We start from the raw sequence: 14,339 nt of genomic DNA on the forward strand, positions 1-14,339 counted from the left end.
TCATTTCAGTTATTTTTATTAGGGCAAGTGTGTGTATGTTCTGTAACTTATTTCACTTGCAAGCATGAACAGTGAGGTCTCTCTTTCTCTCTCTACACAGGCCGATCCCTGGGTCTGGTCACAATATGCCACCACAGTGGGGGCAAATCACCTTCCTTTCTGGCAGGGGGCAAAGCTTCAGTCAGAGGACCACCAGGTGGGGTTTCCTCCTCTAGCTGCTTAACCTAGAAGGAGACAAGGAACAATTACCAAAGGAGTCTCACTGACTGTCAATCTGTCTACTGCAGCGAAGTGTCAACTTTATGGGGTGTCACACACTACCTAATCTCAGTGTTGAAAAGTGTTTTTTATATATACCTGTACTTTTACTCAGACAGAAAAGCTTTTCTCCTATAAGGGTTTTCCCATTCTTTAAAACAGCAAAGCTAAAAAAACCCTCCTACCCCTCGTATTATTTTGCTTAAAGCAAAACACGACAATTACCATTTCAATTCCCCTTGTCATTGTTCTTCACCTCTCCCCCAGAAACACATTTGTTTTTGTGTCTCAGCTAAGTGTTGTCCAAAAGCACCATTAAAAAACTTCAGTTCATTACATATTGGAGATTATAATCAGAAAGGTCCCCTACATAGCAACCAGGACAAGAAATAACATGAAATCACATGTAAAAATGTGCTCAGTTCTGCCTGAAGGTGCCCGGCTACTCCCAGTTCTAGTGCTCTCCAAGATAAATGTCCTAGCAGGGGAGGAGACCTAAGAGCTGAAGCTCCATCTAGAATAATGCATTCTGGATTGTGGTTGCTCTGGGCCTCCAAACACGTGTGTTGTCTAATAATGTTGAAGCACTGGAATAAGTAACAGAGAAATGCACTTGAGCAAAAAAATAATCATGGTGATCCACTGCAGAATGAACCTGCTGTTACCCGTGAATAAATATACTTCAAGCTTTTAAATGCTGAGACATTTACAAAACGCTGCCTACCTTGGTCACAATGACCTTCCATCCACTCTACATTGGCCAAAGACTTCCAAAGGTCAACATCCTGGACCTCACCAGAACAACTTCCAAAACCATGAATTCAAATATCCTGCTATCCAACTACCCCCTCCCATTTCCAGCTCATTTGCTTAAATACCCCCCTGAAACTCACACAGATGAAACAAGTCATAGATCCTCCCACCCAACCTGCCCTTCCCCCCTGCATCAGCCTCCTCTGTCTTTACTACCTTTGTTTATCCAGCTTAGGTTCCTTCATGACAAACGCTCCCTTTTGAATAACCTCAAGTTGTCACTTTCTCTGGGCAATGGACAAACCGAACCACCTACCTTCAAGCCTGCACCTGTACTACTTAATATTGCTAAAGAGAAAAAAATTTCTGGAACAAACCGGTGTCATAACACATTCATTGTTCTCAACTCCAGATGGGCCTTCACCACCACCTGGCCATCCTACTCCCCTCCCCAAGACTATCACACTTCTCCCACATTCTCCAAACACACTGGACCCACTTCTTTTTAGCTTTTCCTCTTATTTCAATAAAAGATTAGAAGCTATCATACAGAAGTCTGTCATCTTTAAAACTTCTAACCGTAAGGCATTTATATACATTTTTTTGTCCAATTATAGTGGAGAAAGATCTTTCTCCTTTTCTTTCTTCTCTACACTCTCTTCTGAGGATTCCACATATCTCTCCATGGCTTTTAAAACAACTAAAAATGTGAGGCCGGGCGCAGTGGCTCACGCCTGTAATCCTAGCCCTCTGGGAGGCCTAGGTGGGTGCATCGCTCGAGGTCAGGAGTTCGAGACCAGCATGAAGCGAGACCCCGTCTCTACTAAAAATAGAAATAAATTATCTGGACAACTAAAAATGTATATAGAAAAAATTAGCCGGGCATGGTGGCGCATGCCTGTAGTCCCAGCTACTCGGGAGGCTGAGGCAGTAGGATCGCTTGAGCCCAGGAGTTTGAGGTTGCTGTGAGCTAGGCTGACGCCACAGCACTCACTCTAGCTAGGCAACAAAGTGAGACTCTGTCTCAAAAAAAAAAAAAAAGTGAAAGTTCTGTTTCTAGGCAAAATTTCCCCTTGGAGTTCCAAAACTGCCTACTGACATCTGCCTTTGATGTCTCACAGGAGTCTCAAACTTCACACTTTCAAAACAATGCCTGATTGTCCCAATACCTATCACATGCTCTGTGTCCCCAGTCTCCCTATCTCAATAAGTACCACCACCAAGATCCAGATGTGAAGGCTTAACACCTGGAAACCACGCTGGATTCCTCCCTGCCCTTCACCTGTCCTTCACATGCAATCAATCTTTATATCCCTCCAAAAGACATCCCGAATCTAACTCCTTCCATATCTACTGTGTCCCCCCTAGTGCTGGTCGTTAGAAACCTTTTTTGACTAAACTACTGCAATAATTTCAATATTCCTCCTCTTGCCCTCTCCAATATATTCTTCACACTATAGCAAGACTGAGCTTTTAAAAATGTTAACTCTGGCCATAACACAACTAAAAAATGCCTAAGGCTCTAGTGGAGAAGAAGGTTAAGGGGTAGTCGGGTACAGCAAGAAGGTCAGGCAAAGGAGAGAAGCAAAATCAGAGAAGAGAAAAGCCAAAAAGAACAGGGAATGCATTTAAACCTATTTGTAAGACGGTTGTAAGTGTTAAATTGAGCACACTCAGAAATTAAAATATATCTGAGAAGCAAGGGGCCAGAATAACTGTCATGGCTGGAATCTGAACCTCTGCATGTGAGGAGTAAAACCCGACTCCGTCCATGTGGCCAAGCTATATGGTCAAGGGCAAGTAAGACGCACCTCTCGCTCCCAGCTTTCCCTCCGCAGCTTTTTCCACTGTTCTCTCTTGGCAAAGTAATCAGGATACATTGCCTTCTCAGAAGGATGCCAGTGATCTAAGCACCACTCTGGAAGCTGTTAGGAGAGGAAATCATGGTGTCATTCCAAAGGATACCTTACATGTCACTCACAGGGCCTGCTCAGGAGATAAGGACAAACATCAAGGTGAGTTTTTATAACCATTTGCAACTATTAGGCTGTTTCTAAGCAATGAACAGCAGGGAACAAGCAGAAACCAAAGAAAGAGCCTCTGGCTGAAAAACAGCAGCAGCATCAGTCCAAAGAGAACTGGATCATTCCTCCTCTGCCTGGCTTTTCTAGATATCCAGAGTGGTTTATGTTACTTGTAACTATTACCTATAGTATCTCAGAAATACTAAGCATCAATCCAAGTTGGTTAACTTTAAGGTCCTAAAATGAGTTACTTACCCAATAATAACTTTGCTCTGCCAAAAAGTATACTGCAAGACCTTGAGCTGAATTTGAAAGAAAATCTTTATGATGTGTAAGAGAGAGAAAACTGATACCTGAAAAAAAGTACAGGCATGCCTTGGAGATACTGTGGTTTCAGTTCCAGATCACTGCAATAAAGTGAGTACCACAATAAAGGCACACAAATTTTTTGGTTTCTCAGTACACATAAAAGTTATATTTACATTATACTGCAGTCTATTAAGTGTGCAATAGCATTATGTCCTAAAAATGTACACAACTTAAAAATACATTATTGCTAAATCTGTTAATGATCATTTGAACCTTCAGCGAATCATAATCTTTTTGCTGATGGAGGATTTTACATCAATGTTGATGGCTGCTGACTGATCAGGGTGGTGGTTGCTGAGAGTTGGGGTGGTTGTGGCAATTTCTTAAAATAAAACAATGAAGTTTGCTACATCAACTGACTCTTCCTTTCACATAAGATTTCTCTGTAGCATGTGATAGACACTGTTTGATGGCATTTTACCCAGAGTAAAACTTCTTGCAAAATTGGAGTTAGTCCTTTCAAACCCTGCCACTGCTTTATCAACTAAGTTTATGTACTGCTGTAACTCCTTTGTTGTTATTTCAACAATATTCACAGAATCTTCACAAGGAAATCCATTTCAAGAAACCACTTTCTTTACTCATCCATAAGAAGCAACTCCTAACGTATTCAAGTTCTATCATGAGATTCAGTCACATCTTCAGGCTCCACTTCTAATTCTACTTCTCCCACTATTTCTATCACATTTGCAGTTGCTTCCTCTACTGAAGTCTGGAACTCCTCAAAGTCATCCACAGGGTCAGAAACAACTTCTTCCAAACTCCTGTTAATGTTGAAATTTTGACCTCCTCCCATAAGTCAAATATGTTCTAAATGGCATATAGAATGGTGAAACTTTCCCAGAAGGTTTTCAATTTATTTTGCCCAAATCCATCAGAGGAATCCCCATCTATGGGTAGCTATAGCCCTGTAAAATGTATTTCTTAAATAACAAAACTTCCAAGTTGAAATTAATCCTTGATTTGTGGGCCACAGAATGGATGTTGTCTTAGCAGCCATGAAAACAACATTAATCTCCTTGTACATTTCCATTAGAGCTCTTGGGTGACTAGGTGCATTATCAGTGAGCAGTAATAAAAGGAATCTTTTTTTCTGAGTGGAGGTCTCAACAGTGGGCTTAAAATATTCAGTGAACCATGCTGTATACAGATGTGCTGTTATCCAGACTTTGTTGTTCCATTTATAGAGCACGGGCAGAGTAGATTTAGTATAATTCTTAAGAGCCCTAGGATTTTTGGCATGGTAAATGAACATTAGCTTCAACTTAAAGGCATCAGCTGCATTAGCCCCTAACAAGAGAGTCAGCCTGTTCTTTGAGGTTTTGAAGCCAGGCACTGACTTCTCCTCTTTAGCTATAAAAGTCCCCTAGATGGCGTCTTCTTCAAATAAAAGGGTGTTTCTTGGCTGGCACGGTGGCTCACGCCTGTAATCCTGGCACTCTGGGAGGCTAAGGAGGGAGGATTGCTCGAGGTCAGGAGTTCGAGACCAGCCTGAGCAAGAGCGAGACCCCTGACTCCACTAAAAATAGAAAAAAATGATCTGGACAGCTAAAAATATATATAGACAAAAATCAGCCGGGCATAGTGGCACATGCCTGTAGTCCCAGCTACTCGGGAGGCTGAGGCAGAAGGACTGCTTAAACCTGGGAGTTTGAGGTTGCTGTGAGCTAGGCTGACACCACGGCACTCTAGCCTGGGTAACAGAGCGAGACTCTGTCTAAAAAAAAAAAAAGGAAAAAAAAAAAGGCTGTTTCTCTACAATGAAAATTTGTTAGCATAGCCACCTTCATCCATTATCTTAGCTGAATCTTCTGGATAACTTGCTGCAGCTACTGCATCAGCACTTACTGCTTCACCTTGCACTTTTATGATTTTAGGCTTCTTTCCTTAAACCTCATGAACCAAACTCTGCTAGATTCAAACTTTTCTTCTGCAGCCTCCTCACCTCTCTCAGCCTTCACAAAATTGAAGAGAGTTAGGGCCTGGCTTTGGATTACACTTTGGCTTAAGGCGATGTTTACCTGGTTCGATCTTGTATCCAGACCACTCAAACTTTCTTCATATCAGCAATAAGGCTATTTTGCTTCTTATCATTTGTGTGTTTACTGGAGTAGCACTTTTAGTTTCCTTGAAAAACTTTTCCTTTGCATTCACAACTTGGCTAACTATTTGGCACAAGAGGCCTAGCTTTCTGCCTATCTTAGCTTTTGACATGCCTTCCTCCCTAAGCTTAATCATTTCTAGCTTTTGATTTAAAGTGAGAGACATATGACTCTTCCTTTCCTTTAAACATTTAGAGGCCATTGTAGGGTTTTTAATTGGACTAATTTCAATACTGCTATGTCTCAGGGAATAGGAAGCCCTAGGGAGAGGGAGAGAGAGAAGGCAACAGCTAATTGGTGGAATAATCAGAACACACACAGTATTTATCCATTAAGTCCACTGTCTTATATGGGCATAGTTTGTGGTCCCCCAAAACAACAGTAACATCAAAGATGAATGATCACAGATCACCATAATAGAATGAAAAAGTATGAAATATTAGTATTGAGAGAATTGCCAAAATGTGACACACAGACACAAAGTGAGCACATGCTGTTGAAAAAATGGTGCCAACAGACTTGCTTGACACAGGGTTTCCACAAACCTTCAATTTGTAAAAAGTCAGTATCTGCAAAGCACAATAAAGTACAATAAAATGAGGTATGCCTGTAGTATCTAACAATTGTCATAAAGGAAATCTCATTGCTACCCCTCAAAGAGCAAGTGGTTTATATGGCTCTCAGGAGACAGCTGCCACTGTAAACCTCACCTACCTTGTAGCACTCGTATCTCTCATATGAGGTACCCCCAGGAGAGTCGGGGAAGATATATGGCTGTGGATGCTGAGAGAACCAGAATTCTTCCTCTGCCTCCCTCAGCAGCTGGGTGGCCTTCCTCATATCCTTTTCATTCTTGTGTTCTTCAAACCGGGCTCTCATCAAACAAGCAAAGTACCGGTATTTGTCCCTTAAACCAAAATGATTTTGGAGATTAGAAATGTTATCTACTCAAGTGGGCAGTATCACCGCCTGACAGGAGGCTGCACTCCTACTAATACCTTCTGGATGAGTATGGAACATCCTGGCACCTCCCTGAACCCTGTCAATGGAGCAGCCATATCATTATAATTGCTTCCTCTGCAGCCTGCCAAACATCAGCAACAAAAAAATACTGTATTATTAATAAATACAGCCTAACTATTTTTCTCCTCTCCTCCAACAAGGGAATGATGATTTAAACAAAAAAAGAAAAAGAGAACTGGCAATTAAGAGAAAAGCTACAGCCTCTGTAGGATCAGTCAACACTTATCCAGTGACAACTTATTCCATTTCCTTCTATCTAGTGCTAGGCACTGTGCTAAATTTTGGAGATAACAAAGATGATAAGGAGGTGTTATATGGTACAAACATTATTGCTCAAATCATATAGAGCTGGGCTTGAATCCTGACCGACACTAGTCGTGTGACCTTAGCCAAGTTGCTGTCAGGTTCTGAAGAAACTGTGGGAAGAGATCAGTTATGAGGCTTTAACAATAATCCAGGCCACAGATACAAGGACCTGAAGCTGGCAGCGGTGGTGCTGACAGAATGGAGACAGGAGACATGTAGATTACCAAGTTATGAGACTCTTAAGTCAGACTGCACAGGCTTGAATCTTAGCTCTGCCACTAGCTGTGTAATCTGGGATAAGTTACTTACTGTCTCTTGGCCATGGGTTCCTCCTCTATAAAACAGTGTTAATGACAATGTCTGTATACCTTGGGTTGACTTAGAGCTAAAACACATCAACACATTTCACAAAGTGCTTGGTATATCCCAAGTGCTCAATAATGTCAGTTACTAATATTATTGCACTGGAAAGAGAATTTACAAAAATCAGTGTCCAATTATACACAGTGTATGTGTGTTATTGGCAGAGGAGTAAGTGGTAAAAATTCTGAGACTTAAAGCTTAGTAACTGAATCGCTAATAGGGCCAGTAGCTGAAGCAAGGAATCTGGGAAGAGAATCAGAATGGCGGATTGAAAAGAAGACGAGTTTCTTTTAAAGAATTTAGACAAATTGAGTTTCAGAGAACAGTAGGTAATCTAACAAATAATTGCAACTACAGCTCTAAAGACACATAAGCATAGGTGGCAACTCAAGTCCCAGCATTAAATGAGGCTGCCCAAAGTAAATACAGCAATACAGAGGGCCTGGAATGGAACCATGGAGAACAGATAGCACTATGAGGGCAAATGGAGGAAGGAATTCAAGCAAGGACTGAGAAAAATGTCAGATTTTAAAAATGCTAAGCTGGTGCTGTCATAGTAGCTAGTTTTATCATTTTCTCCAGGGCTATGGACTTCAATATTCCCAGCTGTAGTTCAGGAATTACCAGAATTCTTTTTTTTTTTATGTTTAACTTTTAAAAATTGATACATAATATTAAGATTATTAAGTATGAAATGTCCGGTTTCCTTAAGTACTAAGTTTTACAGTTGATATCTCTTGACATTTCACTCTGACATTTATTTTATTTTTATTGTGAAGGTACATCCTCGGTCTTGCAAATGCATGTTTTGGCTTGTGATTATCTTTCAAATTTTTTTTAGAGCAATTTTGTGAAACCATGGATAAGTCAAAAATTCGTGTTATTTTTGAATATGAGTTCTATTGTGGAACCAATGCAGTGCAGGCAGCTTGAAATATCAATGAAGCGTTTGGGAAGGATGTGGCTAATAAATGCACAGTATGTCAATGGTTTGAGCTCTGTTCCAGTGATTTTCATCTTGAAAATAAGTCACGTGGGCAACCTGAGACCAAGGTGGATAATGATGAGCTGAAAGCTATAGTGGAAGCAAATCCATCTCAACCTACGCATGAATTAGCAGCAAGGTTTGATGTTACTTTTCCAACAATATTGGACCATTTGAAACAAATCAGCAAGGTATAGAAGCTGGATAGATAGGTTCTGAATGAATTAAGCATGAGATAAGAAATCATCTCAAAGCTTGCCTTTCTTTGCAGTCATGAAATAAAGGTGAACCAATTCTACACGGTATTGTTACATGTGATGAAAAATGGATTCTTTTTGACAATTGCAGGCGTTTGGCACATGGTTAGAATAAAGATGAAGTGCCAAAACATAGTCTAAAACTGAATAGTCACCAAAAAAACTAATGGTGTCTGTTTGATGGTCCAGCACTGGTATTATCCACCATAGCTATATGAAACCTGAACAATCTATTACAGCAGATGTCTACTGCAACCAATTAGATGAAATGATGAGGATGCTGGCGATTAAGCAGTCCAGATTGGTCAACAGAGACAGGCCAATCCTCTTGCAAGACAATGCTCGACTGACCACATGTCGCATAAACAATGCTGCTCAAACTATAGCATCTGGACTTGGAAACTCTCTGTCATCCACCATATTCATCAGACCCTGCACCAACTGACTAGCACTTCTTCCAGTTTTTGGACCACTTCTTGCAAGGAAAAATATTTCGTTCTCAATAAGCTGTAGAAAATGCCTTTCATGATTTCATTGCCACTCGCTCTCCAGGTTTCTTCGCTGCTGGCATAAACAAGATACCATTAAGATGGCAAAACTGTGTGGACAGTTTAGGTGTATACTTTGATTAACTGTACTGCTTATTGTTTGAGATATAAGAAACTACACTTTTGATTTGAAATCAGACACTTCATATTTAATGACCTAATAATTGTAAATACTTATGGGATACATGTGATATTTTGACACATGCATACAATGAGTTATGATCAAATCAGGGTAATTAGGATAGTCATCACCCCAAACTTTTATCATTTCTTTGTGTTGAGATATCTAAATTCTTAAAGGCTTGACTTCCTTCATCTTTATAAGACTGACTGATACTACAATTCTGTTATCTATTTGTTTATGTGTCCATTTTCCCCACTAATCCATGAGCTGCCGCAGCTCAAAAAAGCATTTACTAACTTTTATTTATTTGGCATCCATCATAGAACCTGAATTGCAAATTTTGTCAAATAAATGAATAAGGAAAACTCAGGGAAGAAACTAACAACCCTGTACATGGCCATCTTCTTGCCTAGCAAAGAGAAGTACGTCCATGACTTTCTAATAATCACAGATATGCAATCTGGACTTCAAGGATATCCTCTGCAACTCTTTCAGGCCTACTCAGTTTTCCATCACTTACAGGCTTTTCCCAGAAGCCCTTCTCTTGAAACTAGGTTTTAAAACTCTGACAAGAGTGGGGGCCTGGCATTCACACATCTGGGGTTGTCAGCCCACCCTGCATTGCATTTAGGTCATGCACATCTATATATTTTAACACTATGTTCTAAGACTAGTTAGTCTCAGATGTATAAAGGAGGAAAGAATGGAACTATGTGGGAGGTGAGAAAGACTTGAGGGTAATGAAAAGGACTGGATGAAGCTAAAAAGAGAAAAGTTGATAGGAGGGGTGGGACAACGATAATGCTGTGGAGTCATACTTAAGTTTTAATAGTGGCTTGGCTACCAGCTAGCTCTATGGCCTTGCACAAATTATTCTCTGTGCCTATCTCCTCATCTGTAAAATAAGGCTAAAATAATCCCTAACTCCTAGAGTTGTTTTGCAGACTAAACAACATAATATGTTTTGCACATATTATTATTGTTAATACGAGATCATAAAGGTATCATTTTGTGAGCACCGGACCTGTGACATTACAGTTTTAGACACATTCCTTTATTTCATTTAATCTCCAAGCAACCTTTGCGCTGCGTCCTGTTTTACTTTATAGAAAACTGAGACCCGGACCAGATAAGCAACTCTACAAGGTCTCGCAGCTATGGGCGGTGAGCCTGGATTCGAACCCGGGTCTATGGGCGGCCTCTGTGGGGCGAGAGGCCGTCTTCTAATGTGTCCCTGAAGTCCTTGAGCCGCCCAGTCCCCTGGCGCTTCTTAGCGTCCATAGAGTCCCCGAGATCACCTCCCTCCCAGGCCCTGGTTCCCCCTCTCCCACCTGTGTATGCACCACGACTCGAGGTGGCGTAGCGCCCGCTTATAAAGCCTCAACACCTTCTGCTGATGAGTCAGGTAGGCCGCCGGCGCTGAGAACGCCATGACGGCCCGCTCACCTTCAGCGGCCGCACGCGCTGCCGGGAAACCGGAAGCCTGGGGCTACGGCACCGAGCGAGCCGGCTGGAAGGGCGGAGCTGCTGCCTGCCACTTCCGCTTCCGCCGGGGAGGTCCTACGGCAACAGTCATGACTCGCTTCAAGTTTATTGGTAAGAGGAGCGTTTTCCCGGTTCTTGCATGTCGCTAACCAAGGCTAGGGGGCCCAGGACTTGCACTCTCCGGCTTTTTAAAGGTTGGAAGGGCCACTCAATGGAAAAGAGTGCGGGGAGGCTTCTGGGTGGATGCTGGTAATGAATGTTCTGGTTCTTGATCTAGGTCCTGGATTCACGAGTGTGTATTTATTTGTGAAAATTCACAAGCATGGTTATGATTTGGGCTCTTTTTAACGTGTGTGTTGTAGTCAGTTTTAAAAAGAGGAAGAAAACAACCCCTCAAAATCCAGTACATCAATTCGAACTTTTCTTTGGTCCTTCTATTTTAACTTTTCTTAATCACTGTGCCGGTGTTTGCTGGTGGGTAGGGGGGTAAGGAGGTGATTTATATCTCAGAGGCCATTAAGTATAAGAGGAGAAACAGACATGAATAAGAGGAGAAACAGACATTGAGTCCAGGAAAAGAAGATATTTGCCACCAAACCTCCTAGCTTAGGTAAAACACCCTATTCATCAAAGGATAGAAGCAGCTGTAATAACTGGCTAAGGGATGCACTTTAGGCAAATCATATGTCAGAAAGAAAAGGACTATATGTCACCGATATGAGAGATTCTCACAGAAAAAGGAAGAAATTGGTGGCTGAGCCAGTGCAGATTATTTTAAAGCCCAAGACACGCTTGCTTCGAAACCTGAATTTAGAAGTTTAAGTACACTGAATCAGAGCCTGAACAACTGACCCTTCAGAGGACTGTTCTAGGAAGAAGTTGTATCACCTGGAATTGATCTCAACCAGCATCTCCCTCAGGGAAGGCATTGTAGAAAACAATTTAGCATCCCATTTAACATCCATTCCTATTAGGGTGAGAGAGGGCAAAGAATGGCTTCATAAATTGAGTCTCCAAGCTAATCTTCAATTACCTTTTAAAATTAGAGGCATAAATGTTTACGTGTTAAATTTGCCTACTTTTCAGTTCCATATATTTTTCACTTTGTCTTCTAGTAAAAGATTGCTTTGGAAAAATTCTAATCTCTTTGCTGCTGACAAAGACTCTCTCCTTGACTAAACCTGAATCAGACTGTCCTGAGCTGGCTTCTTGACTAGGCTCTGACCTTGAGCTCTGTCCTTGGCCCACTGGGTCCAGTTTTAGGAAGAATTCTACTGGATCAGTTTAGTGAAAATCCCTGATCAATTCCTTATCTCCCGTCTTGTATATCCTATCACTCTGGCCTGCCTTCAGCAAGAGTCCGTCAGGTTGGGTTAAGTGAGAATCCTCCCTTACCTCTGATATTTCCTCAGTAATTTTTTGTCTGCTGATACCCATCCTATTTGGTAGCTATAAATCCTTACTTGTCCTTGTATTCAGAGTTGAGCCCAATCTCTCTCTTTCTGCAAAACCCTCATTGCACTAGTCCTTCTTGAATAAAGGCTTCCTTATGGTCTTTAATATGTGTCGAGAATAATTATTTCTTTTACACTGCACAAAGGGGAAATGGACTAGAAGAGATGCAAACCATTTCCATTTTCCTAATGATCAATGACAGTAGGTTACCACAGACTGAATCTCTGTGAAAGATTATTTTAGGCAGAAAATTTCACTGGGTTAATTTTCTCAGTCTGTCCCCTTCTTTATCTAATTTCCTTCCCTACTTGTAAAGAAACCAAATGATAATTTCTTGTGCTTTGCCATTCTACTGGTTGACTTAAAATCATGAGGTCTATAAATTTGGAGAGGAGAACTTTATTTCTTCTGATGGGTTGCAACCTGCAGGCCAGGAGGCACAGCCTCTGGCTGAGACTAAAAGAAAGCACTTTGTGAACCCGAAAGATCAATTAGCGTCACCTCTTACTCTAGGACACCCAAATTATTATTTCCCCTTCCCTTTTTGTCCATGAACAGAAGGAAGGGGAGTCCTAACTCAGCTCCATGGGGATAGCAGTCAGTCCATTGGGTATTATAGTCAACAGTTAGACTCAGTGGCCCAAAGACTGCCACCCTGCCACCTCCACCCTCATTAAGGCTACCAAAAAAATAATAATAGGATCCCCTCTCACTCTGTATGTTCCTCATTCAACTGAAGCCCTTCTCATCTCTCACCATACTCGGCATATTTCAGCCAGCCGATTGACCTCCATTGTGATACTTTTTTCCTCATCTTCTAACTTGACCATGGTTTATTGCAACTTCCTTAATCCAGCCACCCTTTTGCCTTTACCAAGAAAAGATTTTCCCCATGACTGTGTTGTCTTTACAGATGCCCATCTTTTACCCCATATAGACTTAAAGGAGACCCCCATTCCCAGTCCAGATTTTATCTGGTACACTGATGGATCCTTTCTCAAAAATTCTGCTGGCTCCTATCAGGCAGGCTACATAGTGGTCTCTCTGATAGAAACCATCATATCAGATCCCCTGTCAGGTGCCTGACCACCCAACAGGCAGAACTACGTCCCTTCCTGAGGGCTGCCTGCTGGCCAAAGGCTAGAGTAGCTGACATTTATACAGACAGCAGGTATGCCTTCCTTTGGAGTTGCCTGTGGTTTTGGCATGCTCTGGAAACAAAGGGATTTTTTTACATTTTTTTACTTACTCTGGACAGCCTATAAAGAACAAAGACTTTGTTTTGGCTCTCTTAGATGCCATTCAGGCTCCTCTGAGCCCTAGCCATTATCAAAGTCTAAAGACATTCTTCTGACAAGACAGAAGGCAGCAAAAGCAACCACTTAGTGGATGTGATGATATAATTTCCCAATTATGCTTAACACACTGCCTGCCCTTCTCCCCTTGCTCCTCCTTCTCCCCACCCCCCCCCCATCTCAAGATCTCCTTTCCAGACTCTCACTATCTCAAAAGACAGTCTCAGAGTCTAAAAGGAGGAAATGGATAAAACAAATTGTACTTTCAGCCCCCAGACAAAATTATGGGACAATCTATGCACTTAGGCCAGGAAATGTTTTCTTCTACCCAGTTACAGGGGGGAACTCCTGGTTTGTTGCTGGGGGCTCATTAAAGTTATAAAAATCTATCAGTGCAAGGTTGTACAATCTTTTTACAGGTTCCAATCAGATCATGAACTCCAGTATCACCATCTCCAGCCTGGTGATTACGTATACTGGAAGAGACATCAGTTACAAGACTCCCTCCTGCTCAGTTGGAAGGGTCCTTATCAGGTGCTATTAACTAATCCTTGTGCTGCTAAGTTACAGGGAGTTGAGTCTTGGGCACACATATCTCATCTGAAGAAAGCGCCAATCTCTGCTGAGTCTTGGAAATTGATGCTGGTATCTGACATCAAATTCAGGTTAATCAAAGTCTTGTCTTTAGACCCAGGAAAAGGTGACAAAGTGAACTGCTTTCATGAGACATGGGCCAGGCCTTTATTCAGAGACATTGGGACTCATGTAATAATTTTGATTCTATCTAAAGTAATGTAACTTGTTCTTTGCCTTGATGCTAGATAATCTGAATGTTTAGTTATCTTTGAGCTCTTTTCCTGTCATTTTCAGAACTAGGCAGGGCTTAGGACCCTCCCCCGAGGACATGATTACTCTATTTCTTATTAGTCAGTTGCTCTATTACCTGAAGGACAGTCCCCAAAGTTTGTCTGATAACCTGAAGGGTAGGGACC

At 41.6% G+C, this 14,339-nt stretch overlaps 2 protein-coding genes across 3 annotated transcripts in view; one reads left to right on the forward strand and one right to left on the reverse strand.

Annotated features, from left to right (window-relative positions):
• NDUFB9 (NADH:ubiquinone oxidoreductase subunit B9) lies at positions 1–10,640 on the reverse strand. Its single transcript, XM_045560519.1, has 4 exons — positions 10,444–10,640; positions 6,221–6,413; positions 2,823–2,936; positions 1–224 (listed from the first exon to the last, which is right to left on the reverse strand). The coding sequence occupies exons 1-4, from the start codon at positions 10,542–10,544 to the stop codon at positions 93–95; spliced, it is 540 nt and encodes a 179-aa protein (XP_045416475.1). The 5' UTR covers positions 10,545–10,640; the 3' UTR covers positions 1–92.
• The window catches only part of TATDN1 (TatD DNase domain containing 1), a 27,954-nt gene continuing 24,255 nt past the window's right edge, over positions 10,641–14,339 (forward strand). The window contains exon 1 of one of the 2 annotated variants that reach the window (XM_045560517.1): positions 10,641–10,708. In XM_045560517.1, coding sequence (XP_045416473.1) covers positions 10,687–10,708 — 22 coding nt within the window. In that variant the 5' untranslated portion in view covers positions 10,641–10,686. The other variant, XM_045560516.1, reaches the window with a different exon arrangement.

Source organism: Lemur catta, chromosome 9 (genome assembly GCF_020740605.2).
Source record: "Lemur catta isolate mLemCat1 chromosome 9, mLemCat1.pri, whole genome shotgun sequence".
NCBI lineage: Eukaryota > Metazoa > Chordata > Mammalia > Primates > Lemuridae > Lemur > Lemur catta.

Excerpts from the sequence above, each read along its gene's own strand:
- NDUFB9 (XM_045560519.1), bottom strand. The coding sequence starts at position 10,544 with ATGGCGTTCTCAGCGCCGGCGGCCTACCTGACTCATCAGCAGAAGGTG. Across the intron at positions 2,937-6,220 it reads AGAGATACGAGTGCTACAAG|CTTCCAGAGTGGTGCTTAGA; the intron begins GTAGGTGAGGTT and ends CTCTCCTAACAG. Across the intron at positions 225-2,822 it reads GGGAAAGCTGGGAGCGAGAG|GTTAAGCAGCTAGAGGAGGA; the intron begins GTGCGTCTTACT and ends GTCTCCTTCTAG.